Source organism: Serinus canaria, chromosome 1, assembly GCF_022539315.1.
Source record: "Serinus canaria isolate serCan28SL12 chromosome 1, serCan2020, whole genome shotgun sequence".
NCBI lineage: Eukaryota > Metazoa > Chordata > Aves > Passeriformes > Fringillidae > Serinus > Serinus canaria.
The window spans coordinates 27,767,165-27,790,597 of NC_066313.1; the positions used below are offsets into that span (position 1 = coordinate 27,767,165).

At 43.5% G+C, this 23,433-nt stretch overlaps 2 protein-coding genes and 1 gene segment (V, D, J or C); 2 read left to right on the top strand and 1 right to left on the bottom strand.

Annotated features, from left to right (window-relative positions):
• LOC103825176 (T-cell receptor beta-2 chain C region-like) overlaps positions 1–23,433 on the bottom strand; it is a 29,348-nt gene that overhangs the window by 4,122 nt on the left and 1,793 nt on the right. Inside the window, 1 exon segment of the C gene segment in view lies at positions 1,681–1,733. Within this exon segment, the coding sequence occupies positions 1,681–1,733 (53 nt within the window).
• LOC103825316 (trypsin I-P1-like) lies at positions 1,433–23,124 on the top strand. 2 transcript variants are annotated; one of them, XM_050972683.1, is made up of 6 exons: positions 1,433–1,540; positions 19,864–20,000; positions 20,707–20,875; positions 21,482–21,735; positions 22,352–22,488; positions 22,885–23,124. In XM_050972683.1, exons 2-6 carry the CDS (start codon positions 19,961–19,963, stop codon positions 23,032–23,034), a joined length of 750 nt encoding a protein of 249 aa, XP_050828640.1. In that variant the 5' UTR covers positions 1,433–1,540; positions 19,864–19,960; the 3' UTR covers positions 23,035–23,124. The 2 variants fall into 2 exon arrangements, with proteins under 2 accessions (XP_050828640.1, XP_050828638.1); XM_050972681.1 differs by lacking the exon at positions 1,433–1,540 and adding an exon at positions 6,930–7,067.
• LOC103827184 (trypsin I-P1-like) overlaps positions 6,930–23,433 on the top strand; it is a 45,470-nt gene continuing 28,966 nt past the window's right edge. The window contains exon 1 of the mRNA XM_050972688.1: positions 6,930–7,067. The gene's annotated coding sequence lies outside the window, so the exon portion shown is untranslated. The remainder of the gene's footprint in view (positions 7,068–23,433) is intronic.

Genomic DNA, 23,433 nt, shown 5'->3' on the forward strand with positions numbered 1-23,433 from the left:
GGCAAAGCTGCAAAGAAACTGAGCAAACAGATGGGCAGAAAAGTCCCCACTTTTGCTGTATGTAAGGGCTGTATTTGTAATATTGTATGAATAGTTAAGGGCGTCTCTTATAAGGCACAAACATCTTCAGCCAACTGGGTTGCATTCTTGGAGAGGGAGTTAAGACATGGTGGTCATTGCAGTGTTCAGAATTACACTGTCATGGGATGGCCTACTTGGTGCGCCATCTATGAGATGACCTGGAAGGAAGGAAACAAGGAAGAAGCTGATCCTTCTCACGGTTTGAAGTGAAAAACAATTAAGGCAGGTAACATGAATCTGCCAGGGATGGGTTTGGCCTTGGGTCTTAACCAAACTATTTTTAAGAACATTAAACATGACTTTCTGTAATTTAATTTTTAGGTTACTGTAGGCATGAGAAGCTCTGATCCCAGGCTAAACGCCTTCCCAGAATGATGCAAGATCCCACACACTTGCAAATCAAATGGTCGCTTTCCTAAAGTGTTTGATACCTGCTTGTAAGATTAATGAGAACAGACTCCAGTCAAAAGGATGTACAAGGCAGACCTGAGAAGTTACTCAGAAGCCAAGCAAAGATCCAAAAGACAGGGGGCTTCCATATAGTGTATCAAAATGCCTTTTTGAGTCATCTAGTGTGAGAAACCCATGATGTCTGTAGAGTGCTGCTGGAAAAAGGAATGTAGGGAAAACTATGGAGCCAAAGAGAAAATTTTTACTCTGGGCTGGTTTTTTGTATGAAGGCACTATGAACTGTGGATGTCCTTCCTGATCACTCTCTCCTTTGCAGAGGAAGAGAGGTAGAAGAATGAGCAGAAATTAATATCTTGCAGAGATCTTGTCCCCTAAGCCCTCGTGTTTGCACTCAAATGATGCCTTAATTGTGACCACCATTCCTTGCTCTGCAAAGATCCCTGGGCAGCTTCTGTATGAGCTTGTAGAGACTTTAGACAACCTGGATATTAAACAGAGCTTGCTGCCTGGAGGATTTAGCACTGCTCTGCTTTCCTTTTAGCAGGTATGAAGAGAGGTTGTTCGCTTCTACTTCTCCCTTCCAGCACTTGGCATTATGATATTTTTTCCTATCCTATCTATGGATCTCTGAGAAATTCTTCAGCTCATTGCCTTATCGGCTAATGAGTGAAGAGATGGAAACAGATAGGAGAACAAAATAAAAAGGAGAAATTTAATAGACTAACGAAAGAAAGGAACAACTAAAAAGCTGAGGTAGGTGAAAAAGAGAGACAGAATGAAAGAATCATGAAACTACTGAAACTACTGGAAAGACAAAGAAAATCAGAAAGTTAGCATGCCTGAAATGGAATAAAGGGATTGGCAAAAGCAAGAACTAGAACAAAAAGTCTGATCAGCAGCCCCTTGTGTTCTGGTCTTCCTTTCTGCTCATGGTAGACACTGAGCCAAAGCTCGATCACTTCCATGCATAAAACTCATTCCCTGTCACACAGACTTCACCCACCCGAGAGAAGAAGCATCTCAGTTCCTCCAGTCCCATCATCACAAGGTCAGTTTCATAATTTCTTGTTATCTTTCCCTCCTACTCTCATTTTAAAATCATCTGTGCATATGCTACATTTCCTGAACACAAGGGCAATTTTCCAGGGTCCTCCACACTGAGCACTTGGGCAAACAACAGCTCCTTACCTATGACTCTGAGCACAGTGCCGACTCCGAAGTGAAGCTGCTGGTTTGCACAGCTGTACAAAGTCAGGCTGTAACCCCCAGGGTCATTATGCTCTTCCTGCCAGCCACATAGCTCCTTAAAATGGTACTGTTTAAAGGAGCAGGCACCAGTGAGGATTTCTACAGTTTGCTATCACATGGGGAAGGAGCTGATGGAAAAAGTTACTTTGCCCTGTGATTCCAACATGCCCTGATATAGGTGATGTTAAATCCTTTGCTGGGATGGGAGAAAACAGTGAAAGAAAACGGGGGAAAAGAAAAAGAACAGAGGAAAAAAAGTATGCTGAGAGAAAAATAATACAGTCCTTGCTGAGCTGTAGTTGATGTGAGAAGGATTGTTTGCTGAAGCCAGCATCCCAAAGCAACTTTAGACAGCCTGCAAACCATTTGTGGAGGGGCAAGGAAAGTGCCAGCGAGATTACTCCTTCCCTCCATGGTTCAGCCCACAAGGGTATCCAGACTCTACCTCCAAAACGCTGCTTCTTTGGATCATTACACAGATAAACTGCAAAAGCCTGCACACCAGAGAAGCATTTTTCATTCCCAACCTCTATAATATTTCCTTGAAAGATGGGTGAAAATAAAATTATTTATTCCCTTCTCCCTACATGAAGTTCCCAGAAATTAAGGACAAAGGCTGCAGACACAAGGACCTCAGCATTTGTGCCTGTAAATCCTACGCTTCCATAATGGCACGTCTCATTTTAATAAGCAACCAATAAACCATGTTAATCCAGCCATGTTCCCATGGCTGCATGAAAAATTATCATTAGTTAGCTTTTAATTACGAATGTTCTTGTCCCCAAAACACGTATCAATAGATCACAGAGCTCGGACTTACTTACCTATGACCGTGAGTTTTGTCCCACTGCCAAAGGACAATTTCTCATTATTCACACCATTTTGCAGCTGCAGAAAAACCTCTCCTCTACTCCCAGACCTCTGAGCCAAGCCTGTGGACTAACCCTCTCCTCATGTAGTACCATCAAAAGAAGGAACAGAAAGTACTGAAGTCCCCTAAAAAACCAGGTTGTTAAGGGAACACCACGAAATCTTTGTCTAAACAGCTGTGATGAACATCAGATATACTCTGTCCAGAGCCCTTTTGTGTTAGGCATAGGTGAATCAGTTTTTGGAGTTTCTACCAATTCTTTAGAGGACTTTTATCTATTTATCTAGGAGTCATATTTGAATATTAGAAAATATTTCCCATATGCAGACTGAGTAATTTCATTTTCTCAGCTAAGTGGCCACATTTGCTTTAAATTTTGTTCAACATTCTGAATTTTTTTCACTTATAAAATAAATGCCCTTTTTTAACATGCAAAATAATTTTTAATGTATAGCACAGTGCCCTGGTCCACTCTGCCCTTCGTAGAAGTTCCTAAACCTGTCCCCTTTGCCTTTCCTTTTCCCCTTCCCTTTCTCTGGAAGGCTTTCCTTGAAAGGAAGTCTCTGTTTTTATTCTCTGTCCTCCCTTGGTGATGATTATTTACATTTGCTGCATAAATGCCTATGGTCAATGAGGGGTCAGCATATTCATTTTTACCAGCTCAGGCACCTAAGATAAAGTTTTTATTTCAAAAATTGTGCTGATCATTTTTTCCTATGGAGATTTAATTTCACCATTTTGTTATCAATTAATTCTAGAGTGGCACAACGTGGCACAAATATCTGAGGCATCAATTCTTTGAACTCCAGGAGCAACACAAGGAGTAGAAGAGATCACCATCATTTATCAGTGTCTGAGCAGCAGCCTTCTTTTCCCCACATCTGGATAATCCAAATCCATTAATGTGGCTCAGAAAGAAATATTCTCTGAGAGCTCCTTCCCCTTGAAATGAATAATATATTCTTCTTCTGTGGTTTTCAGTGGCTGTTCATCATCTATTCTGAAATAGTAAGACCATTGTCCTTAATGATCTTTTTATCACCATCCTGAAAAGCCTGTTCAGTGGAAAAAAACTGGCTGTGCTGTGGAGAGCTACTTTCTTTAGCAACAAGGGCTTAAAAAGCTGCAGAGAGATTTTAGTATTGCTTTTTATAAATTTAAGCATTCATTTCTGCCTTCTATCAACCAAAAATGCTAGCACACATGTTTTCCCCAGTTATCTGAGACAACATATTATTTAATTTACCGTGGAAAGATGCAGGGAACTCTGAATTTGTATCATCTTGATTTTGTTTTCTAGACCCCTTCAAAGTGTAACTCCAAGTCAGTTCTCTTTCCAGACAGATAGACAGCTTTTCACTGACTTGTCCTTAATCATCTCTAGCCCCAGCAGAAGAGAGAGAGTAAAGAATATCTATACTTTTTGGGAAATTTTTGCATGTGTTGATTCATTAGGACAACTTTATTTTATGTCATGCACATATTATTTGTCCTATTCCTTATCCTCATTCTTTCTAGAGATAGCTTTTTCTTTACTGAAACACATTCATTGCATTCTCCAAAATGAAAGGTGTGTCCCTACCAAAAGGACCCAACTTATTCTATTCTCTGAAGTAGACAGGGTTGCTAGCACACCAGGAGAACACCAGTATAATAATGTTATGGAGGATAATAATGAAATTCTCTAAAGAGAAACCATGGCATTTGAGGTGAATTAAAAGAAAAAACAAAAATTTCTTACCAATTACTGTTAATTTTGTGCCACTGCCAAAACCCAGAGGTGTATCGTCGTTAGTCACAGTGACAAAGTGATGTATCATAAGCTAAGAGAAGGGATGCACTGCAGCTGCATTACTATAAGATAAGCCTAAGAAATTATTTTTTCATTTGGAATTCCAAACATCATTCAATCTCTGTCTAAAGGGATATGGTGGAAAACCAGCTTGAAATCAGTTGTACAGTGGGTAGAATTCATAAAAGCACTTCCCAGATTTGTTTGATACTTTGTCTACATTTCACCCCAAGTTGTCTTTGCAAACTTTCTCCATTCTCCATGTTACGTTAATGATTGTATCTGCTATTCTCATTTTTGCAAATCTCGAAAATGAGCAGACACACCAAAGGCTGTCACAGTCTTGGAATAGAACCTTTTGATACCTAGAATTTCCTCACTGTAAGTCTTGTATTCAAAGCATTGCGACGCCTTCTTTTCTATAACTGGTGAAGTTGTAAATTAAATAATACGTGCTTTGTGGTTTGCATAGACAAATGCGGGTGGTTTGCCTTTGGCAGGGGACCAAAAGAAATCCCATTGTTTCCCCTTCCATGCAGTCCAGCTGTCTTGAACAGTCTTTCGGGTTCCCGTTCAGTTTTCTGATAGGTTAAAATAATCCACACAAGGAGAGCCCAGAAGAATCTGTAGACTGGTGCCAGACAAACCCTTCGTGGCCATTAGGAAGAACTGCAGTGAGACAGCAGGGATAGAGATTACAGGCAACCTTTGTTCTCAGAGGGATGAGGCAGTCAGCAGATATTCATGGAATATTTATGAGAGAAAAGCCCAGTGCATAATATGTAGTGCCTCTGAGAGATACCTGCTACATGTCAGAATTGTTTTCTAACACTGGTATCACTTTAGGAAAGAAACATTTTGTCATCTATTGCAAACATTGGTGCATCAGGAAAAAAACAGTAATTCCAGCTTTGCATGGTTAATAGGCTTTAGATGCATCTGCAGTCACAGTTTGGATTGGTGAAAATTAATTTTGATATCTCAGAATTTCCTAGCTTGCTTGCCACAGAGGGCAGGCTCAGTTCTCAGATGAGGAAAGTAAGTCCCAGCATAGAAGGTCTGTGAAGAGAAACCAAGGCAGAACCTGCCTGATCTGCTGCAGGATTCCATGCAGCTGCCTGCACAGGCTCTGCTTCAGGGCTCATGCAGCCATGGGTTTTTGTAAAGGCTTCCTGGGGGAATGTAACAACGTGGATCCCCCTGTCCCCACAATGATACAATCTCCTACAAAAACAGTCCCACCCATGACTCCACCCCCTCTTTTTGTCACCTAGGAATGATTGCCATGCCTACCTGTGCTGGTTTGGACTGCTGTACAGTTAATTTCCTTCATGGTAGCTACGGTGAGGTTGTGCTTTGGGCTTGTTCTGCAAATACTGTTGACAAGAGAGAAATGTTTTTGTTATTGCTGAGCAGTTCTTACACAGCGTTCAAGTGCTTTTCTGCTTCTCATACCAGCAGGCTGGCAAGGAGGCTGGTGGTGCATGGGAACTTGGAAGGAGGGACAGCATGGAGAGCTGATCCCAAATGATCCAAGGGATATTCCATATCCCATAGTATCATGTTCAGCCTGTGAAAGTGGAAAGTAGGAGGAAGAAGAAGGAAGAGAGAGATATTTGGAATGATGGTGTTTGCCTTCCCAAGCACTGTTACGTGTGATGGTGCTTGCCTTCCCTGGAATGGCTGAAGACCCGCCTGCCCAGGGGAAATGAGGAATGAATTCCTTGGGTTCATTTGCTCGTGTGCACAGTTTTCACTTCACTTCTTAAATCTCCTTATCTCAAGCCATGAGTTTTTCTTTCTCAAGTCCTGGTAGTGGGGAGCGAGCAAGCAGCTGCTGGGGTTTGATCCTGGCTGGGGCTAAACCATGACCCAACCCCAGACCACATCCTTCCTTTGCCATTGCTGTTCCTATGTCATAGTCCAATTACCTCTCAGTGTACCCATTATTGCTCAATTTATAATCTCAAGATTTTCTCCTTATACTCAATAAGGTAACACCTTTTATTCTTTTATTGGTTAGCTTTAAATGCAGTACTTTTTCACTTGGCAGTGTCATGGCCCCCAGGATGAGAAGCAAACCTCAAGCTCACAGTTTGCAATTTTTGATTTGCAATGAGTAATTTTCTTACTACGGGCTGGTGTTTGTCTCTGTAGCTTGGTGTTGATAGGGAGCATCCTCCCAGGCCTTGTGTCTCTGCCTATGAAAAGGCTTCATCTTGGAATAAGAGCAAGCCTTCATTTTGCAGACTCTCTGAAGGGATGGGAGCTGATGGGGAGAGGTAACAGGCTACATTTATCTCCCTCCCTTGTATGTAAGAGGCGCAGACTTGTCTCACAAAGTTTCAACACATAGTTACCAAACTGACCAAGTACTTGTAGTAAACCTATTTTTCATAATGCTCTTTAATGGCTTCCTTTGAATCAGTCTGGATATGAAAAAAAGACTGGAAATCACTGGACAAAATCCCTCAAAACAAGGTCATTCTACTAGGAAAATCACAAAATATTTTTCCTATTCTTTTCAGATACCAGAGAAGAACCCATGATTTCTGATACAGCCTGTTTAGCTGGGAAGAGGAGTAAGTGTCCTAGAGAAGGGAATGAGAAACATAGACTAAGATGTAACATCTAGGACCACGAGACAGGACTACAGAACATGAGGTATTGGGCTGGTCATCTCAGCATGCTTCTGGATTGTTCTCTCTTCTATAACAGTGAACAGAGTACTTAGTCACTAATTATGTCTGTCTATACAGAACTTCTATTTGTATATATTGAATTCTTCAAAAAAATACATTTAGGATTTTTTTTCTGGCTGTCACTGCCTAAATAATAAAACCAATAGTGGAATATTATTTTCCTGCCTTGGTCTTAGTATGTCTGTGATCTTAACACTATTTATTCAGGGTCTTAACCCATTGGACAAAAATTCATTTAAGATCATTCTGTCTGCATCTCCAGTCTAGAGCTCCATTAGTGTCCTTACTGTCACTTACAGACTCTCTTCCATGAGGAGTCTTTCATTTAAAAAGAAGGAAGTCACCTCTCCATTAGTTTTGAAGGAGTTTGTGGTGCTGGCAGCTCCTCAGGTCATGTTCAAAAGACAATTTCCAAGACATGCCAGCAGAGACCAGTCTTGTTGCACCTTACTCTTCCTTTGGAGCTTGTCAAAAGGACAGGACTTGCAGGCCATGAATTCAAATAAATGTGAGTGACAGAACCAAGGGGAGGGAGATCCTTGATTTTTATTTCCAAGTCTTTCATAGGAGTCTTTTTGAGCTTTGGAGGCTATGCTGCCTAAGACTTCAGACAAAGAAAAACAAGAATGTGTCAGGAAAAAACATTTAGGGATATATTTTCTAATAATTATATTCTTTTGGTGGGAGAATTTCACAGGAAACAAGAGCTTGCATCAGACATACCTGTCCTGCATTCTTGGGAGTTTAAAGAAGGTGCAAAGAAGCAGGCCATACTGCAGAGACTCCCTGAGCTTTACAGATTTGTTTTAGAGAACTAGGATGCTTCTCATAAATACCCAATGCTTTTGACCACAACCCCCTAAAGTTAAGCAACATCTCTTCTTCAGGGCATATCTGTGCACTGAAAAGATATGATGGTGGAAGGAGGGATCTGATTTATTATTTGGCTTTGAAGACAGAGGCTGCTGCACTGCTCTGTTGCTCTGCAATTCAAACCATCCTGGGTCCATTGCCTGAACCTCTACGGAGTCTTCTTTCTGCTCTTCCTCTTCCCCTCTCCTGACAGTCTCCCATTTTTCAAAGACTCCATCTCTCACTCAGAGAAGGTGGGGATTTTATCTTGGTGTTCAACCCCGTCGCTACACCGTGCGATCGCTCGCAGCACAGAAATACGTGGCTTCATCCTGGGGTGTCACATTCTTGATTGTCATCAGAGAGTAATCAGTATTCTGTCTGGTTATTTCAAACTTGGCCTCAGAGTAACCATCCTCATAAGAGTTATGACTCCATGTACTACTGCTGACTATTAACTTCAAACCACTTCTTGGAGGCTGCTGGTACCAGAACATATAGGCAAGGTTACTGTAATTCTGGTAGCAGGAGATGGTCAGAGAGCCTCCAGGTCTCTGAAGGGTTTTGTCAGGCCACTGAGCAATGTAAGCTCCAATCCCAACACCTGCATTAATAAGAGATACCAAGAGAGAGTGAGGAGCTTGAGTACAGATGATGGCCAAAGGGGTTCCCTACCTAACAGTAGCCCTGCATGGCCTGGAGGAGAGCCCTGCTGCAGATGGATCTGTTGTCTCTCACCAGGTAAAAGAGCAAGCACAACAGCCAGCATGGCCCTCCAGCTCTCCCAGGACAGTGTGCTCCTGCTCACTGAGAGACAAGAGCTAAGAGAGAGCCATGCCCCTCCCCTTGCCCTGATTTGTCTGTCACGTTTGGGCAGGGAAGAGAGAAGGGACTGTCCAGCTGTGATACTTTCTTTGGTGAGCCAGTAAAAGCAAAGCTAAATATTGTTCACGGGGCCCCAAGGCCTGCTTCAGCTTTTCCACAAGTCAGTGTTCTGAGCTGCTGACACAAATGGGGAATTTCTCACAGACCAGGATACTGCTGGCTGAGTGCTGAGCTGTCATTCCATGATTGAGAGGGTCTGGGTGTAGGAGGCTAGACAGGAACCTAGGATCAGTGGATTCATAAATAAATTATTTTTTGACCCATTTACATCAGTGGATATAACTTGGGCCCTCCTTGCAGAAGGATTTCCAGGAAAAGTACACCCGTATTGCTTCATTCTGAAGAGTTGTTCTTAGTATCTGGAGCATGACATTTCACAACTCGGATATTGTTAGTCAGAAGCAATGATGATAGATCAAGATAGCAAAGGCACAAGAATTTTGTTTAATCATATCTTAGTTTCTTCAGTTTTCCAGCCAGGGATGCATATTCCATGCTGGTTAATCTTCCTGGGAGCTCTAATTCACTTTTACAAAACTCAAGACATCTCTGCCACCCATTTTTTCTCAAAACAAAATCTGTAGTTAAACATAAACCTCATGAACACTCTGTTTCCAGCCTCCCAGATACAGCCTAGTTAGCCTATTCCATATATAGAATATATTCTCTACTATTTTATACAGTTCTATAAATAGAACCTACTCCCCTCTCCATTCTTTTCTGAATATATATGATTCAAAATTGTATTGCGATTGCTTCTTTTCTCCCTAGTACTTTTAAAGAAATACTCTCATTTAATTTTAATGACTGATATTGCATCTTGCAAATAATCGGGTCTACTCTTGGAGTTCTGTCTTCCTCTCTTTTTTCTCTTTTTCTCAATTTTTCTTTTTAGGGTCTATCACTGCTCTGAAAAGATAAGATAATTGAAGGAGGAATCTGGTAATAATCTGAACAAATCTGAGGACAAGCAATGAGACAAGAAGGAGAGTAGCTGTTTCATGAGAAACTTTGTAGAATTGTGGCTTTTTGAGCAGATGCAATCCAGGCTGGCCAAAGAAGTACTGCATGGGAGAAAAATGTCCCTTAGAGCTGGAAGAGGGAACTGTAACCACAGAATTCACTATGGCAATGAACCTAGAGATCTCTGTGGTTTGCTGTTGCCACTTGGAAATTGCACAGCTGTGAGCACTCAACAGCCATCTCATTAAACTGCTGTATGTTGAAGGTAACTGATAAGTTTGTTATCACAAGGCCTAAAAATTGATTTTGCCACTCAAAACTAAAAGTGCTCTGGAGGTGAGAAGTAAAAAGGATCCCTCCTCTGTTGTATTACCAGAGCTGAAAAGGTGGTTTGCAGTGCTTATCAAAAAGGTCTGAGCTAGGACTGTAACATGATTTTCAGGAATGGGTAATGTACTAAAACAGAAATTAGAAAAAAAAAAAAAACACAAAAAACTAAAAAATAAAAAAATCACCCCAAAGTCTCCACCATAGTGTTTATATTTCTTCATGATTCCACCATGAACTAGTTTTCCTGAAACTTTCACAGGGAATTTGGATCAGCAGCAATAATTCAATAATTCCAGACAGCATCAGCGTGAACATGTTTTACAAAGATTATCTCCATGAAAAAGATAAAAGGCTGAAGAAAAAAGGAACTCGGCATGTCTCTGCTATGTGAGAGACAACACTTTCCTGTGCTTCCCTGCTGTTTGTCTGTAGCCTGACATGAACAGGGAGGAGATCATGGACCTGAGGGTGTTCTGAGGAGCAGAGCAAGGAGTGGAGCGTTATGTTTGCTGCTGAACAGTCCTTGATGTCAGGAGAACATTGGCTCCAAGGGTGTCACACATCTGGATTTCCCTAGCCCAGAACAGTTTACTTTCTTTCAGAGCACAGGTAGGTTCATGCAGTGTGGTTGATCAGGAGACTTGGATACTGCCATGAAACTGAGTGATCCATCTTGGAAATGCAGGAGTCTTCCAGCAATGCTGGTGACGTGGAGGATGACGATCTTTTACAGGACACACTCCCAGCTGATTCCTGCTCCTTGCTCTCACCAGCTATTCTTATCACCTCCCACTCCTTTTCTTGCTGTGATCACACAGTGTGTGTCACTTCATCATATCCATATCCAGCTTTGCCACATCATGGAGCAGCACATTTGCTACCTGTGCTAGCCAAGTGCTTCATATTCCATGCGCTCCACATGAGCACATGAGATAATCAATTGGTTCATGCTCAGTGGTTGGTATGCAGACTGTCAGGGCCACAGCCTAAAAACAGAACCCAGAATACACAGGGTATAGCCACATTTTCTTAAAAACACCTTTTGCTCTTTTATGGGCTGTTTGCCTTCCTTTGGAGAAAAGGTAAGCCGTAGGTTATGCAATAAAAGCAAGAGCACGGACAAGCAATGGCAGGTGAGGGAACCCTAATAATACCCTACCCTCAGCTTTCCAGGTCTATCACAGAAGAGAAATTAGTTCATCAAAAGTTCAGCTCTGCAAGCAATGGAGACTGGCACAATGGGAGGAAATTTCTGCCTTCAGCTGTTTCTCACAAGTAACAGCAGCTCTTTGTGGTTTCTCTTATCAGCCTATGAGGTTCTGCCCTGAAGGGATGACTGGGTCCACCTCAGAATTGTATGCATTCCTGTGGCAGGGAAGAAAGGGATCCTGCAATTAAGTAGCATGTGAAGCAGGTGAATGAAATGCTGCAGTGCACACTGTTGCTTGTAAAGATGCCAAGGGACTGTTCCTTCCACAATGGGCAGGTATGCCTGGTACCCTGGGTATGTTTTCCTCCACTGTTACTGGCCCCATCATCCTAAGTCCATAATCAGGGGCTAAGCTCTTCTCACACACCAGTCAGTTTCTCACTGGGCACCTCAGTTCTGTGTAGATCATGACTCTGGGGAAGAGCTTTGAATTCTCCTGCTGCTCTGTATTCTTTTACTGGTGCTGTGGGAGTATATGTGGGGAACCAGTGCCCTGGGACATGACTGTGCTTCTGGAGTACGAATCATCAGAAATATCTGCTGCTTTATCTAACCATACCAGCCATGCCTCAGTTCTCTAAGATAATCTATGGGTTTGTATTTCTGATGGTCTTTGCCTTAAAAGACAGAGGCTTCTGCACTGCTCTATCTCTCTCCAATTCAAACCATCCTGGGTCCATTGCCCGAACTTCTACGGAGTCTTCTTTCTGCTCTTCCTCTTCCCCTCTCCTGACAGTCTCACATTTTTCAAAGACTCCATCTCTCACTCAGAGAAGGTGGGGATTTTATCTTAGTGTTCAACCCCGTCGCTACACCGTGTGACCGCTCGCAGCACAGAAATACGTGGCTTCATCCTGGGGTGTCACATTCTTGATTGTCATCAGAGAGTAATTACTAATCTCTCTGGTTACTTCAAACTTGGCCTCAGAGTAACCATCCTCATAAGAGTGAAACTTCCAAGAAGTACTGCTGACTATTAACTTCAAACCACTTCTTGGAAGCTGCTGGTACCAGAACATATAGGCAAGGTTACTGTAATTCTGGTAGCAGGAGATGGTCAGAGAGCCTCCAGGTCTCAGAAGGGTTTTGTCAGGCCACTGAGCAATGTAAGCTCCAATCCCAACACCTGCATTAATAAGAGATAACAAGAGAGAGTGAGGAGCAGGAGTACAGATGATGGCCAAAGGGGTTCCCTACCTAACAGTAGCCCTGCATGGCCTGGAGGAGAGCCCTGCTGCAGATGGATCTGTTGTCTCTCACCAGGTAAAAGAGCAAGCACAACAGCCAGCATGGCCCTCCAGCTCTCCCAGGACAGTGTGCTCCTGCTCACTGAGAGACAAGAGCTAAGAGAGAGTCATGCCCCTCCCCTTGCCCTGATTTGTCTGTCACGTTTGGGCAGGGAAGAGAGAAGGAACTGTCCAGCTGTGATACTTTCTTTGGTGAGCCAGTAAAAGCAAAGCTAAATATTGTTCACGGGGCCCCAAGGCCTGCTTCAGCTTTTGTGTTCTGAGCTGCTGACACAAATGGGGAATTTCTCACAGACCAGGATACTGCTGGCTGAGTGCTGAGCTGTCATTCCATGACTGAGAGGGTCTGGGTGTAGGAGGCCCGACATGAACCTAGGATCAGTGGATTCATAAATAAATTATTTTTTGACCCATTTACATCAGCGGATATAACTTGGGCCCTCCTTGCAGAAGGATTTCCAGCAAAAGTACACCCGTATTGCTTCATTCTGAAGAGTTGTTCTTATTATCTGGAGCATGGCATTTCACAACTCGGATATTGTTAGTCAGAAGCAATGATGATAGATCAAGATAGCAAAGGCACAAAAAATTTGTTTCATCATATCCTAATTTCTTCAGTTTTCCAGCCAGGGATGCATATTCCCTGCTGGTTAATCTTCCTGGAGCTCTAATTCACTTTTACAAAACTCAAGACATCTCTGCCACCCATTTTTTCTCAAAACAAAATCTGTAGTTAAACATAAACCTCATGAACACTCTGTTTGTTTCTAACCTGCCAGATACACCCTAGTTAGCCAATTCTATATATGCCATACATTCTATTCTGTTATATACAGCTCTATATATACAACCGATAACACTCTTGATTATTTTCTGAATAATAAGATTCAAAATTGTTATTTCCACTGTTTCTTTTCTCCCTAGTACTTTTAATGAAATACACATAGTTAATTCCAATGACCTTCAGTAATCCTGATATTGCAGCTTCAAAAAACTGTGGGATACTTCTGAGGTCTTCTCTTCTTCACATTTTGTTGTTATCCCCTCTCCCATATTTGCTTGATGCTCTAGAGTGATTTATATCTTCCCTAGGCCTCTAGACATTTCTATAAAAGGCATGGTTTTTCTATGAGCCTGGATACATTGTACTTTCTTAGAGTCTGAGGCCTTGTTCCTGAATCCTCCGGGATTCAGAGCAGCGGAAATCTCAAAAATTTGGTAGCGAATGTTCCCTGTCTCACTTTTTAAATCCTTCTTTTTAAGGGAGTTACCAGAAATTTTCTGAGAAGTTATAGGTTCTTCCCAATCAGGAATGAACATGCATTTTATATGATGTATAAAAGTTTTGTATTATCTCTAGTGTTGTGAACACTTTGCATCTAAGAAATAGGGGTTCTGCCAGTTCTTGGGTTTCTCAGAAGAAATTATTCCATACCTGTGCTGCCATGAGGTTGAACCCTGTGCCGGAGATATTACAGTTTCAGTGACTTTTCAAGGAATTGCAGATGAATTGGACCTTTCTGGGTTTTTTTTTTAAGATTTCTATTCAGATGAGCTTTTCTGTCTCAGGAAACAAAAGACGATTGCAAACTCTTCAAAGGAAGCAAGCAACTGGGAGATGGAACTCAGGACCTCTAGTGTGTCTCTGGGGAATTGCTTGATATGTTACTATCATTTGAGGAGTAGCTAAACTGATAGCCCATTCATTTTTCTGTTTAAATGTCTAATTCTCTCAGTCTGTTTTCTTCCAGGATTAAAGATGAAACAACGGAAAACAAAAAAGTACCACGGTGAAGGCAGGTATGGTCAAACTTCCCAAGGTAAGACCCTGACCTGCTGTACTCAGGGAAGAGTAGATGCAGAAAAGTGGAGGAATACAGTTATAAAATGGGCCATTCACAGGTAAACAGGACGCTAGTGAGTATGCTTGTCTCGCTATGCTTTGTACTGCCTTAGCTCAGTCTAAGCCCTGTCTTACTATTTTCTATTTCAAAGTATTCACCTGAGGGAGGAACTGTCTATTCTATGTGCATGTGTTTAGTGTCTGGACACCTACGGGCTAGGAACTGGAGTCAGAGCACTGGCACCAGCAGCTGGAGAGAGCAGACTAGGTGAACTTAGCAGCAGAGACTGGAGTAGGGCCCCAGGCTGTAGGGGCCAGGTGTTCCCCGTGGAGAGGGAGGGTGTGCGAGTGTGTCATCACTCGTGAATGTGAAGCCAGACTACCTGGCAGGTAAGTGAGGTGACCTGGGCTCCAGGTGGGTGTCTCTAATGGCAAGAACAGTGAGAGGTGGCAACAAGAGGAAGCAGGGGAGTCACAGGCATTTTTTGGAGAGGGGGCTATGTGAGAGGTGTGTGTGTGGACATAAAGGCAACTGGACTGCAGTGCTGGGGGACTCAGAGGTCCAAGGGCTGGCTCATGTGGCTGGCATCCAGTGGCTGCCAGTGGACTCAGTATCTCAGCAGAGAGACATGTGAAAAGCTTGCCCACTGTACGTGTGGATACATATATTTCCCACTATTGAACCCTTGTCTAGAACCCTGATTTCCCACTGTGAACCCCAGCAAGAAATGGACAAAAGATGAGGCCATCGGTGCTGTTCTGTGGCTGCATCTGTGTTGATCCATATGTTCACCTGTGTATAGATGAATGTATGCTTGGTATTTATTGGTACAAATCCTGGGGAGACATTCTCATTCTTACTGCCCACTGGGCCAGGGGCCCTGGAGCTGTGGTAGCTTCCCCTCTGTCAGCACAGCCTACCAGTGAACCTTGGGGGAAAACTGTGAGATCTCCTCCCTAAGGGTAAAAGAGACCATAGAAGAATTATGACAAAGAGGAAAGGGCTGAGGTACGCTGCCCATATGGAAGAGGCCCAAGGGAATAAGGAAAAGATTCCTACTGAAGAGTGTTTAACATACATTGGGAACAGTAAGTACTGGCTTATCAGAGGTTTGTGCTGGATTTGGAAACTCATGTCATGAAACAGAGCATCAGGCAAAGGTGATCTTCCCTATCCCAAATGTTAGAGAAAAATGCCTGCTGCAAAGCAAGGAAAGCACTGGAAACCCATTATCCAACCTACATGTAGGCTTAGTGCCTAAGGTCTGGACTTGGAATTGCATCCAAGGCAGTGGCGACTGTGAGCATCAGATGGCTCTGTAGTTTTAGGGGATTTAAGACATCTCAGGCCAGTCCCTTTCAGTAGTCTACACCAGTACAGGAAGGTCCTCCAGGGCCAATTCTTTGCAGACAATTCTTAGAGGAATCCTTCCTCCTCAGGCTTGTCATCCCCTGCCAAGTCAGACCCATGTTGCTCCTTTCTTTACAGCTCTCACCCCCAAACAGTCCACTCAAATTCTGTTACTAAGGGAAGCAGCTTTTTCTGCTTCTTTGGTGGAAGTTCCTTTCCTCATCCATTCAATTTCACTGTGCCAGCCTTGCTGGCTGCCACCTCTAAACTTCTTCCCAAGTTTTTCAGACCATCTGACATGTCACTACCTTTACACTTTCCCCAGTCCTTCCTTGTCTTCCTTTTTGTTCCCTCAACTCTCCATCCCATATTTTTTTAGCAAAAGGTCAGCTTCCAGGTTTAGAGATGTTAAAATTGCCCAGTTTGGATGGGCTTGGGGTACATAGACCCTCCAGAGAAGGTTCTTAAGCTCTTCTGCATTCTTGCAGATCATGTGCTGGATGAGATGGATTAAATAAATATTGTATTTGCAGGGAGCCCCAACAAAGGCAGGAATGATGCATCTGACTCCATGTTCTCAGAAGGCTAATTTGTTACTTTATTATACTATATTGTATTTAAGAATACAATACTACACTATACTAAAGAATACAGAAGAGATACTTACTCAATGCTAAAAAAATAATGATGAAAACTTGTGACTCTTTCCGAAATCCCAACACAGCTTGGCCAATGAGTCAGAAGAACTCACACCAGAATCCAAGCAGGCAATCCCATTTGGGTAAACAAGCTCCAAACACATTCCACACATGAGCACAACACAGGAGAAGCAAATTAAATAAGATTTGTTTTCCTTTTCTCTGAGGCCTCTCAGCTTCCCAGGAGAAAAATCATGGGTGAAAGAATTTTTTCAGAGAATGTGAATGACACAAATAAATACTTTCAAATCTGATGTCTCTCTCTGCTATGTCCTTTCAAGGCCTTTCCTTCCTGTTCCAGCCATTTGATAAAGATTACTGGGACACAGTCTGTTTCAAACCTCAAAGGCTGAGGCTTTATATCCATATCTGGCTCAATATGGGACCACCTGTTCATAGGATTTTCCTACCCTTCTTCCTAGTACCATGCTATTTTCTTACTAATTAATTTCCTCAGTGCCTCTGGCAAGAGTCCTCCAGAATTCCTTCCCAGTTCCTTAGCTCAGGCACTCTGAAAGAAGTTATAACTTTCCTTCTTCACTCTCCCAAAACTTAAATAAAACCAGAGTGGATTCAAGGTAGTGAAGCAATCAGAGAGGACATGAAGGCTCTGCAGAATTGGACACTGTTGGACACTGCATGTTATAGCAAAATGTAAGAAACCCCATGTGAAATACTCTCTGACAGTACTAGAACAGTGTTCTCCAAAAATTCTTCAAATACACCCCAATCAGGGAAGTGTTTTTAAACCCATACACCTAGTATATGTACATTTAGTAGCTGATCATAGGATGTGTGTAACTCTATAAAGTTCTAATGCTTCCACCTCACACCTCAGTGCCTCATCCTGCACCCCACTTTGAGGACTTCTGAGCAGGAACATCATAAGGCAGCAGCCTTCACTGAATATGGACTTCAGATGCAAAGTCTAGAAGATGCACAGCCCTTCACCAAACATTCTCCTGATCCTCAGCAAGTGAGGAGCTGATGTTCCAAATCCTAGGGGTGCCTGTCCAGGAACACTTCACTGGCAGAAGATACATGGAAAGAGGAGCAATTGCTCCTCCACCACAAAGCTCTGTGAGATCATAAATCACAGGATATTCTGAGGTGGAAGGGACCAACAAGGATCAAGTCCAACTCCTAAGTGAATGGCTCATACAGGGATCAAAGCCGTGACTGAGATGTAAAATGACTAAGCTCAGAAACTTCATGTTTTATGCTCACGTGAAGCGTTACCTCTGTCAGCCCACGGTCTCAACAGATTTCCCTTTCCCAGGATCTTGCATCAGCCTGGACAAATATATTTCCTTTATCTGAGTCCTGTGATGACACAGCTGACAAAAATACTTGAACTAGGAACACAGAGTTCCAGAAAAACAAGCTGCCATTGCTTGTCCATTGGTAATATCTAACACAGCTACCCTTCAGTCACCATGCCTCCCCCTTCCTGCACCCCCAGGAGCCACCAGCTTTCTACTGCAGCATGACTGCATGAAATGAGACACTTGTTTGCAGCAATGGATGTACCCCTTGAGTGTATTCTTTGAAGGATACTACAAACACCTTTTTCAATTGGTTTGTGGGATGTTCAGCACCACTGGGCAGAAGGAGTTATTTATGTTTCAGACAGGATTATCTCTCCTAAAGAAAGAAAGAAAGGAGGGTCATCAGAGGGTGTTCTAATTTCAGCTGTAATTCAAAGGGATCTGTTCATCCTCCACAATTCTCATGGAAAGACCTGACGGGATGCTCTGAGACTGCTTGCTGGATGACATCTGAATCATCATGGTGTCAGAAACACCATTTGCCTTCATTTGACATCAGTTTGCCCCATGAGCAGAACACCATGGAGTTCTGAGCTTTATGAGAGCCTCTAGAAGGGTGTCCGAGAGGCTGTTAGGAGAATGAGAGGGGCTTGGGTGAGGTATGGTCACTAGATACCTGCCATCCAAGACTTAGAAACACAAGAGCCACAGGAGCTATGATCCAGACCTTTGGCTGTGAGCTTTAGCAGTAGCCTAGGACAGATCAAAAGAAATCCTTTTGAAAACTGGACATTTTTCTTGCTCCACAAAGTTATGATGGGAATGGACACCTTCTGTAATTTTTGACCCTCTTAGTCCTTAGAATATTATACTTTTGCATGGGAATCTTCTAATCCTTCTTTCTTTCACAGGATACAACTGGATTGTAAGAAAGCTGTGCACTAATACCAGTTTAAAGGACAACAGAATTTACACACCACCCTGGAGGAGGCCCTGGCTTTCTAATTGTACTCCACTTTTAAGGAAAATCTCCCTCTGGACAGTGACACTGTGCATATCAGTCCTCCAGGACTCACAAAAAAATTAATCAAGAGGAAGAATATTCCTATTGAGTAAGAGTATGGAGAGGAAGAGTATTCCTATTTAGTGTCTCAAGCTATTCCAGCATTTCCAAACCTATGGCTTCTCTTAAATGCCTCTGGAGATCATCCTGTGTCTTTCAGGAGCTAACATGATGAAGTTGGCAGCTGCTTGGAGAATGAACATGATTATTCAGCAAAGCATTGAGCTTCAGTAAACTTTGCATCATGACAGAAATCCCCACTCCTGCAGAGAGGGATTTCAGAAGATCTCACTATTTCTGTTCACAGCATTATTGCTCATCTACATCACAGTCATAACCATCAGCATTGTACTGAAATTCTGGTCTGGCAACAATGAGGCTGTAGAACATTCCAAAGATGAATAAAAGCATGGTTTGGTACATAGCCAGATATTTTAGTCCAGGTTAGGAGAGAGAAATTAGAAAAGGGAGATGCTGAGCATTCCCACATTTGAACTATTTAACTTGGGAAAGAGCGGGAGGCACAGGATCATTTTTCTGTCCTCGCTTTTGAAATTACAATGGAGGAACTTGATTTAGGAAAACACTGTCTTGCATATGATAAAAACAGACATTATTTAAGAAAAGGAATTTGCTAAAAAAAATTCAACAAAGTAAACTACTGGGTTTGCTGGAGTTTTTGGGTTTTTTTACCCAAATAAATACAGTGTAACTTTTTGTCCACTACCTAAAATATGCAACTCTGGGTAAAAAGATGCATTTTTAAGAAAGATACCATCAGCACACATAGGAATCTGAAAGAGGTTTGAAAGTTGTTATTCCTGTTATACAGGTGCTGTGTAAAAGAATGAGACAGACAAACAACTACACATCTTCCAAAGCCAAGAGGTATTTTTAGATTGAAGGCTACCTCACAGAATAATTAAAATAGCTCTCTATCTTAGCAGAGGTTTATGATTAACGTGTATGACATTTGTACAGTCTACCAATGCCTGCTAATGGCCACATTTGGATCTTCAAATTTTCCACTGTGTCCTTTTGCCTGTAGAAAACCTTGGACTAGAGATAAGACCACCACCAAAAACGTATTTCTAGCAGCTCCCACGTCCAGTCAGCCAGTCTGGGTTTGAGATCCAATCAAGACCATGAAGTGCCTGCTGCTTCTTGCCTTTATTGGGGTGGCTGGTGAGTATATCTTCCATTTCTATTTCTCTCATTTAATAGGAAGCTGATTTTCTGAGCAAAACTGCAAGGTCACCTCTTGTGGGAAAGCCAAGTGCTGTTTTGACTTGCACAAGTCAGAGCCCTGCAACTTGCATCTTCTGTCTGCTCATAATGCCTTGTGCCACAAGCTGGGGAATGAACCCTTCCTAGGGATTCCGAAGCCAGCTATGGAGATGTGGCCACAGCTTCAGAAAAAGGCTGCCTCCTCCTTCGGGACTAAGGAGTGGACAGGGAATAGCTCTGGCCCAGGAAGTCCTAAGGCAGTTGCAAAATTTTGGACCCTTGGTGGGTGCTCCAAGAAGATACCACTGCACTGTAGTTTTTACTTTTTCCCTCAGTCAACCCTTGACTGTTTCAGTAGATGGGAATCAGGGAAAGACACACTCATGATCTGACCCAACAAGAACATTTCTGTGTCCCTATGCTCCCTCAGGGAGTAGCCAGGAGAGCTTTAGTTGCAGATATGTGAGGCCCCCATGTAAGTCTGATCCCCTTCTCTGAGGGTGCAGCAAACGCCTGTGCATTAGACCTGCCCAGCAGCACTGCCCTGAGTGTCCATAGAAGGGGAGCCTACAAGTGAGGGGCTTCAGGCAGGCAGTCACAGGGCAGCTTACAGGCCACATGACCTTAGGCCAGCTGTTGACACATGGCACTTCTTGTCCCCCAGTTGCCTTCCCCACCTTTGCTGAAGATGATGATGACAAGATTGTGGGAGGCTACACCTGTGCAAGGAACGCTGTGCCCTATCAGGTGTCCCTGAATTCTGGATATCACTTCTGTGGAGGTTCCCTCATCAGCAGCCAGTGGGTCCTGTCGGCTGCTCACTGCTACAAATCGTGAGTGGAAAAAATACATCCTTCTATAACCCACTTCTGTCTTCCAGTTTACTTCTAGAAGGAATTCTGAGCTATGAGATAGAAATGTATAAGTGCCTCCATTCTCACCGGAGATAGCCAAGGGATGGGTGGATCATTCAGGAAGCCAGGCATCCTGAGGGGCTTTCCACTTCTGCAAATGTTCCTGTGCATGCAGTACATTTTCTGAAATAACAATGGCATAATCAAGCAGAGAGTTCAAGGCTGTGATTTCTTATCAATTGCATGATTCTTGCTAAAACATTCTCCCTGGAGAACAGGAAGAGGATCAAGGTCTGCCTGGAGCTGCTTGCCTTTTCCCAGAATATCTGTATCCAATACTACTCTGTATTCAACTGCTGTCATGTATTCACAAACCCACATTCCCATGGGTGGGATTCACCACCCATGCATAGAGTGGGTTAAGATCTCAGGGTGGATCCCCAGGGCTCCCTGCAGGACAAGAAAGATCCCCTGCCCCAGGAGTTTCTGTGGCAGTAATGTTGGAGCGAGTGCACTCAATGACAGGGAGGTTTCTGTCAGCCTGCCCGTAGCACTATAGGACACGCTCTGCCTTCTCTTTTCCAGTCGCATCCAAGTGCGGCTCGGGAAACACAACCTGGAGCTCTCTGAATCCACACAGCAGTATATCAACTCTGCTAAAGTCATCCGCCACTCTGGCTTCAACACCTACACCCTGAACAATGACATCATGCTCATCAAGCTGGCCACCCCAGCCACGCTCAGCAGTGCTGTCCAAACCATTCCTCTGCCTACCAGCTGCGTGGCCGCCGGCACCACCTGCCTGATCTCCGGCTGGGGCAACACTCTCAGCAGTGGCAGTGAGTACTCTGGGGGAATGTACAGACCCTCGTGGGCCCAGGACAGTCTCTGAGACCTGGCCATGTAACCCACAGGACAGGCTAAACCACAGGGAAGTGCTGGGGGACAGCTTTTTTGAGTGATGCGTCAGTGTAGGGATGGCACAGTTAATGCCAACAGAGTTGTCAGCTCTCTGAGATTGAGGGTGAAGTCTGGGACTGTGGATCTTGAATTCCTACCAGAGATCTCTGTTCTCTCACACCGATGGTCAGAGATGTATATGGCCAGTGGTGTCTATTCCACGGATGACATCTAAACCTTCACCAGAGGAGAGGATGGTTTTCCCGAGGTTCAGGTTTCTTCCAGTGTATGTATCACATGAGTGGCCCCTCCCTTGCCAATTGATGAGCTGCCAGGTACCAGAAAAATTAAGGTGGCTGCAGTGTAGAGTGGTGGGCCCATGGGTAGAATTTGTTCCATCTCTACAGAAGGGACCCATGCTGTGCTTACAGTGGACAGGAAGCAGGATGGCTGCTAGAACAGAGTGTCCAGCATCTGCTTTTCTGCTAAGGTCTTCTCCAAGCTCTGAAAAGGACTCGGCAATGCCATCAACCATCTCTCCCTATATCTTTGCAGCTAACTACCCCGAACAACTGCAGTGTCTGAAGGCTCCAGTCCTCTCTGCCAAGCAGTGCTCTGCTGCCTACCCTGGGAAAATCACCAACAACATGATGTGTGTAGGATTCCTGGAGGGAGGAAAGGATTCCTGCCAGGTAACTCATCTGCCTCTCCTTTCCCAGTCATTTCTCTCCCACCTTTTCCCAGCTGAAGAGGCCTTCACATTACAGAGTCAGCTAGACTCACTACACTGGTAAATCTGAGTTTTTGAATGACAGCAGAGGCTTCAGGCACACCTATCCTGAAGGTCTGCCAAGTACCGCATCTGTGAAAAGCAGGCAGCTGACTCATCCTTAGCTGTGGTGCCCTTGGAGCTCAAGTCAGGCACGGGAGCATCAGGTGGAGAGTGTCAGTCAGGAACAGCCTTTGTAGAAATTTTGTGCAGAGCACTCCCAGGAGGGCTTCCTCCAGGGTCAGTGATCTCAGGGATCTCTGGCTCATTGCTTAAGCTGATGCCATTTGCTGAATTTCCATACCCTTTGTGTGCACAGGGAGATTCTGGCGGTCCCGTGGTCTGCAATGGAGAGCTCCAGGGCATTGTCTCCTGGGGTTATGGATGTGCCCAGCAGGGCCTTCCCGGAGTTTACACCAAGGTTTGCAACTACGTCTCCTGGATCCAGTCCACCATCGCCTCCAACTGAGATGCTCGCTTGGCGTGACCTGTATTTTCTCATCATCATTTCTGTTCTTTTGGGTCTGGACAAGCAAAAAATATGAGAAATTAATAAAAACTTTCAGGCACCCCTACTTTGTGCACTGTTTCACTGGGAACTCCCAAAGGCTGTTATGTGGAGCACAGTAGCAGTGAACATCAGTCAAGAGAAAATATTTATTATTTTCGTGCCTCTCAATTGACAGGGTCTTGGAACACTTTGCAGGCTCATATCAGGATTCTTTCAGTCAGTTACATGCTTCTGTTTCTGAAGCAGAACCTCATTTCTGTTCTTTTTGAACAGGAAAATTAATAGCCTATTTTGCAACAGTTCTTGAAGTAATTCCGAAATTCATCCTCAAATATTCCCTGTCCCCCTTCCTCTTAG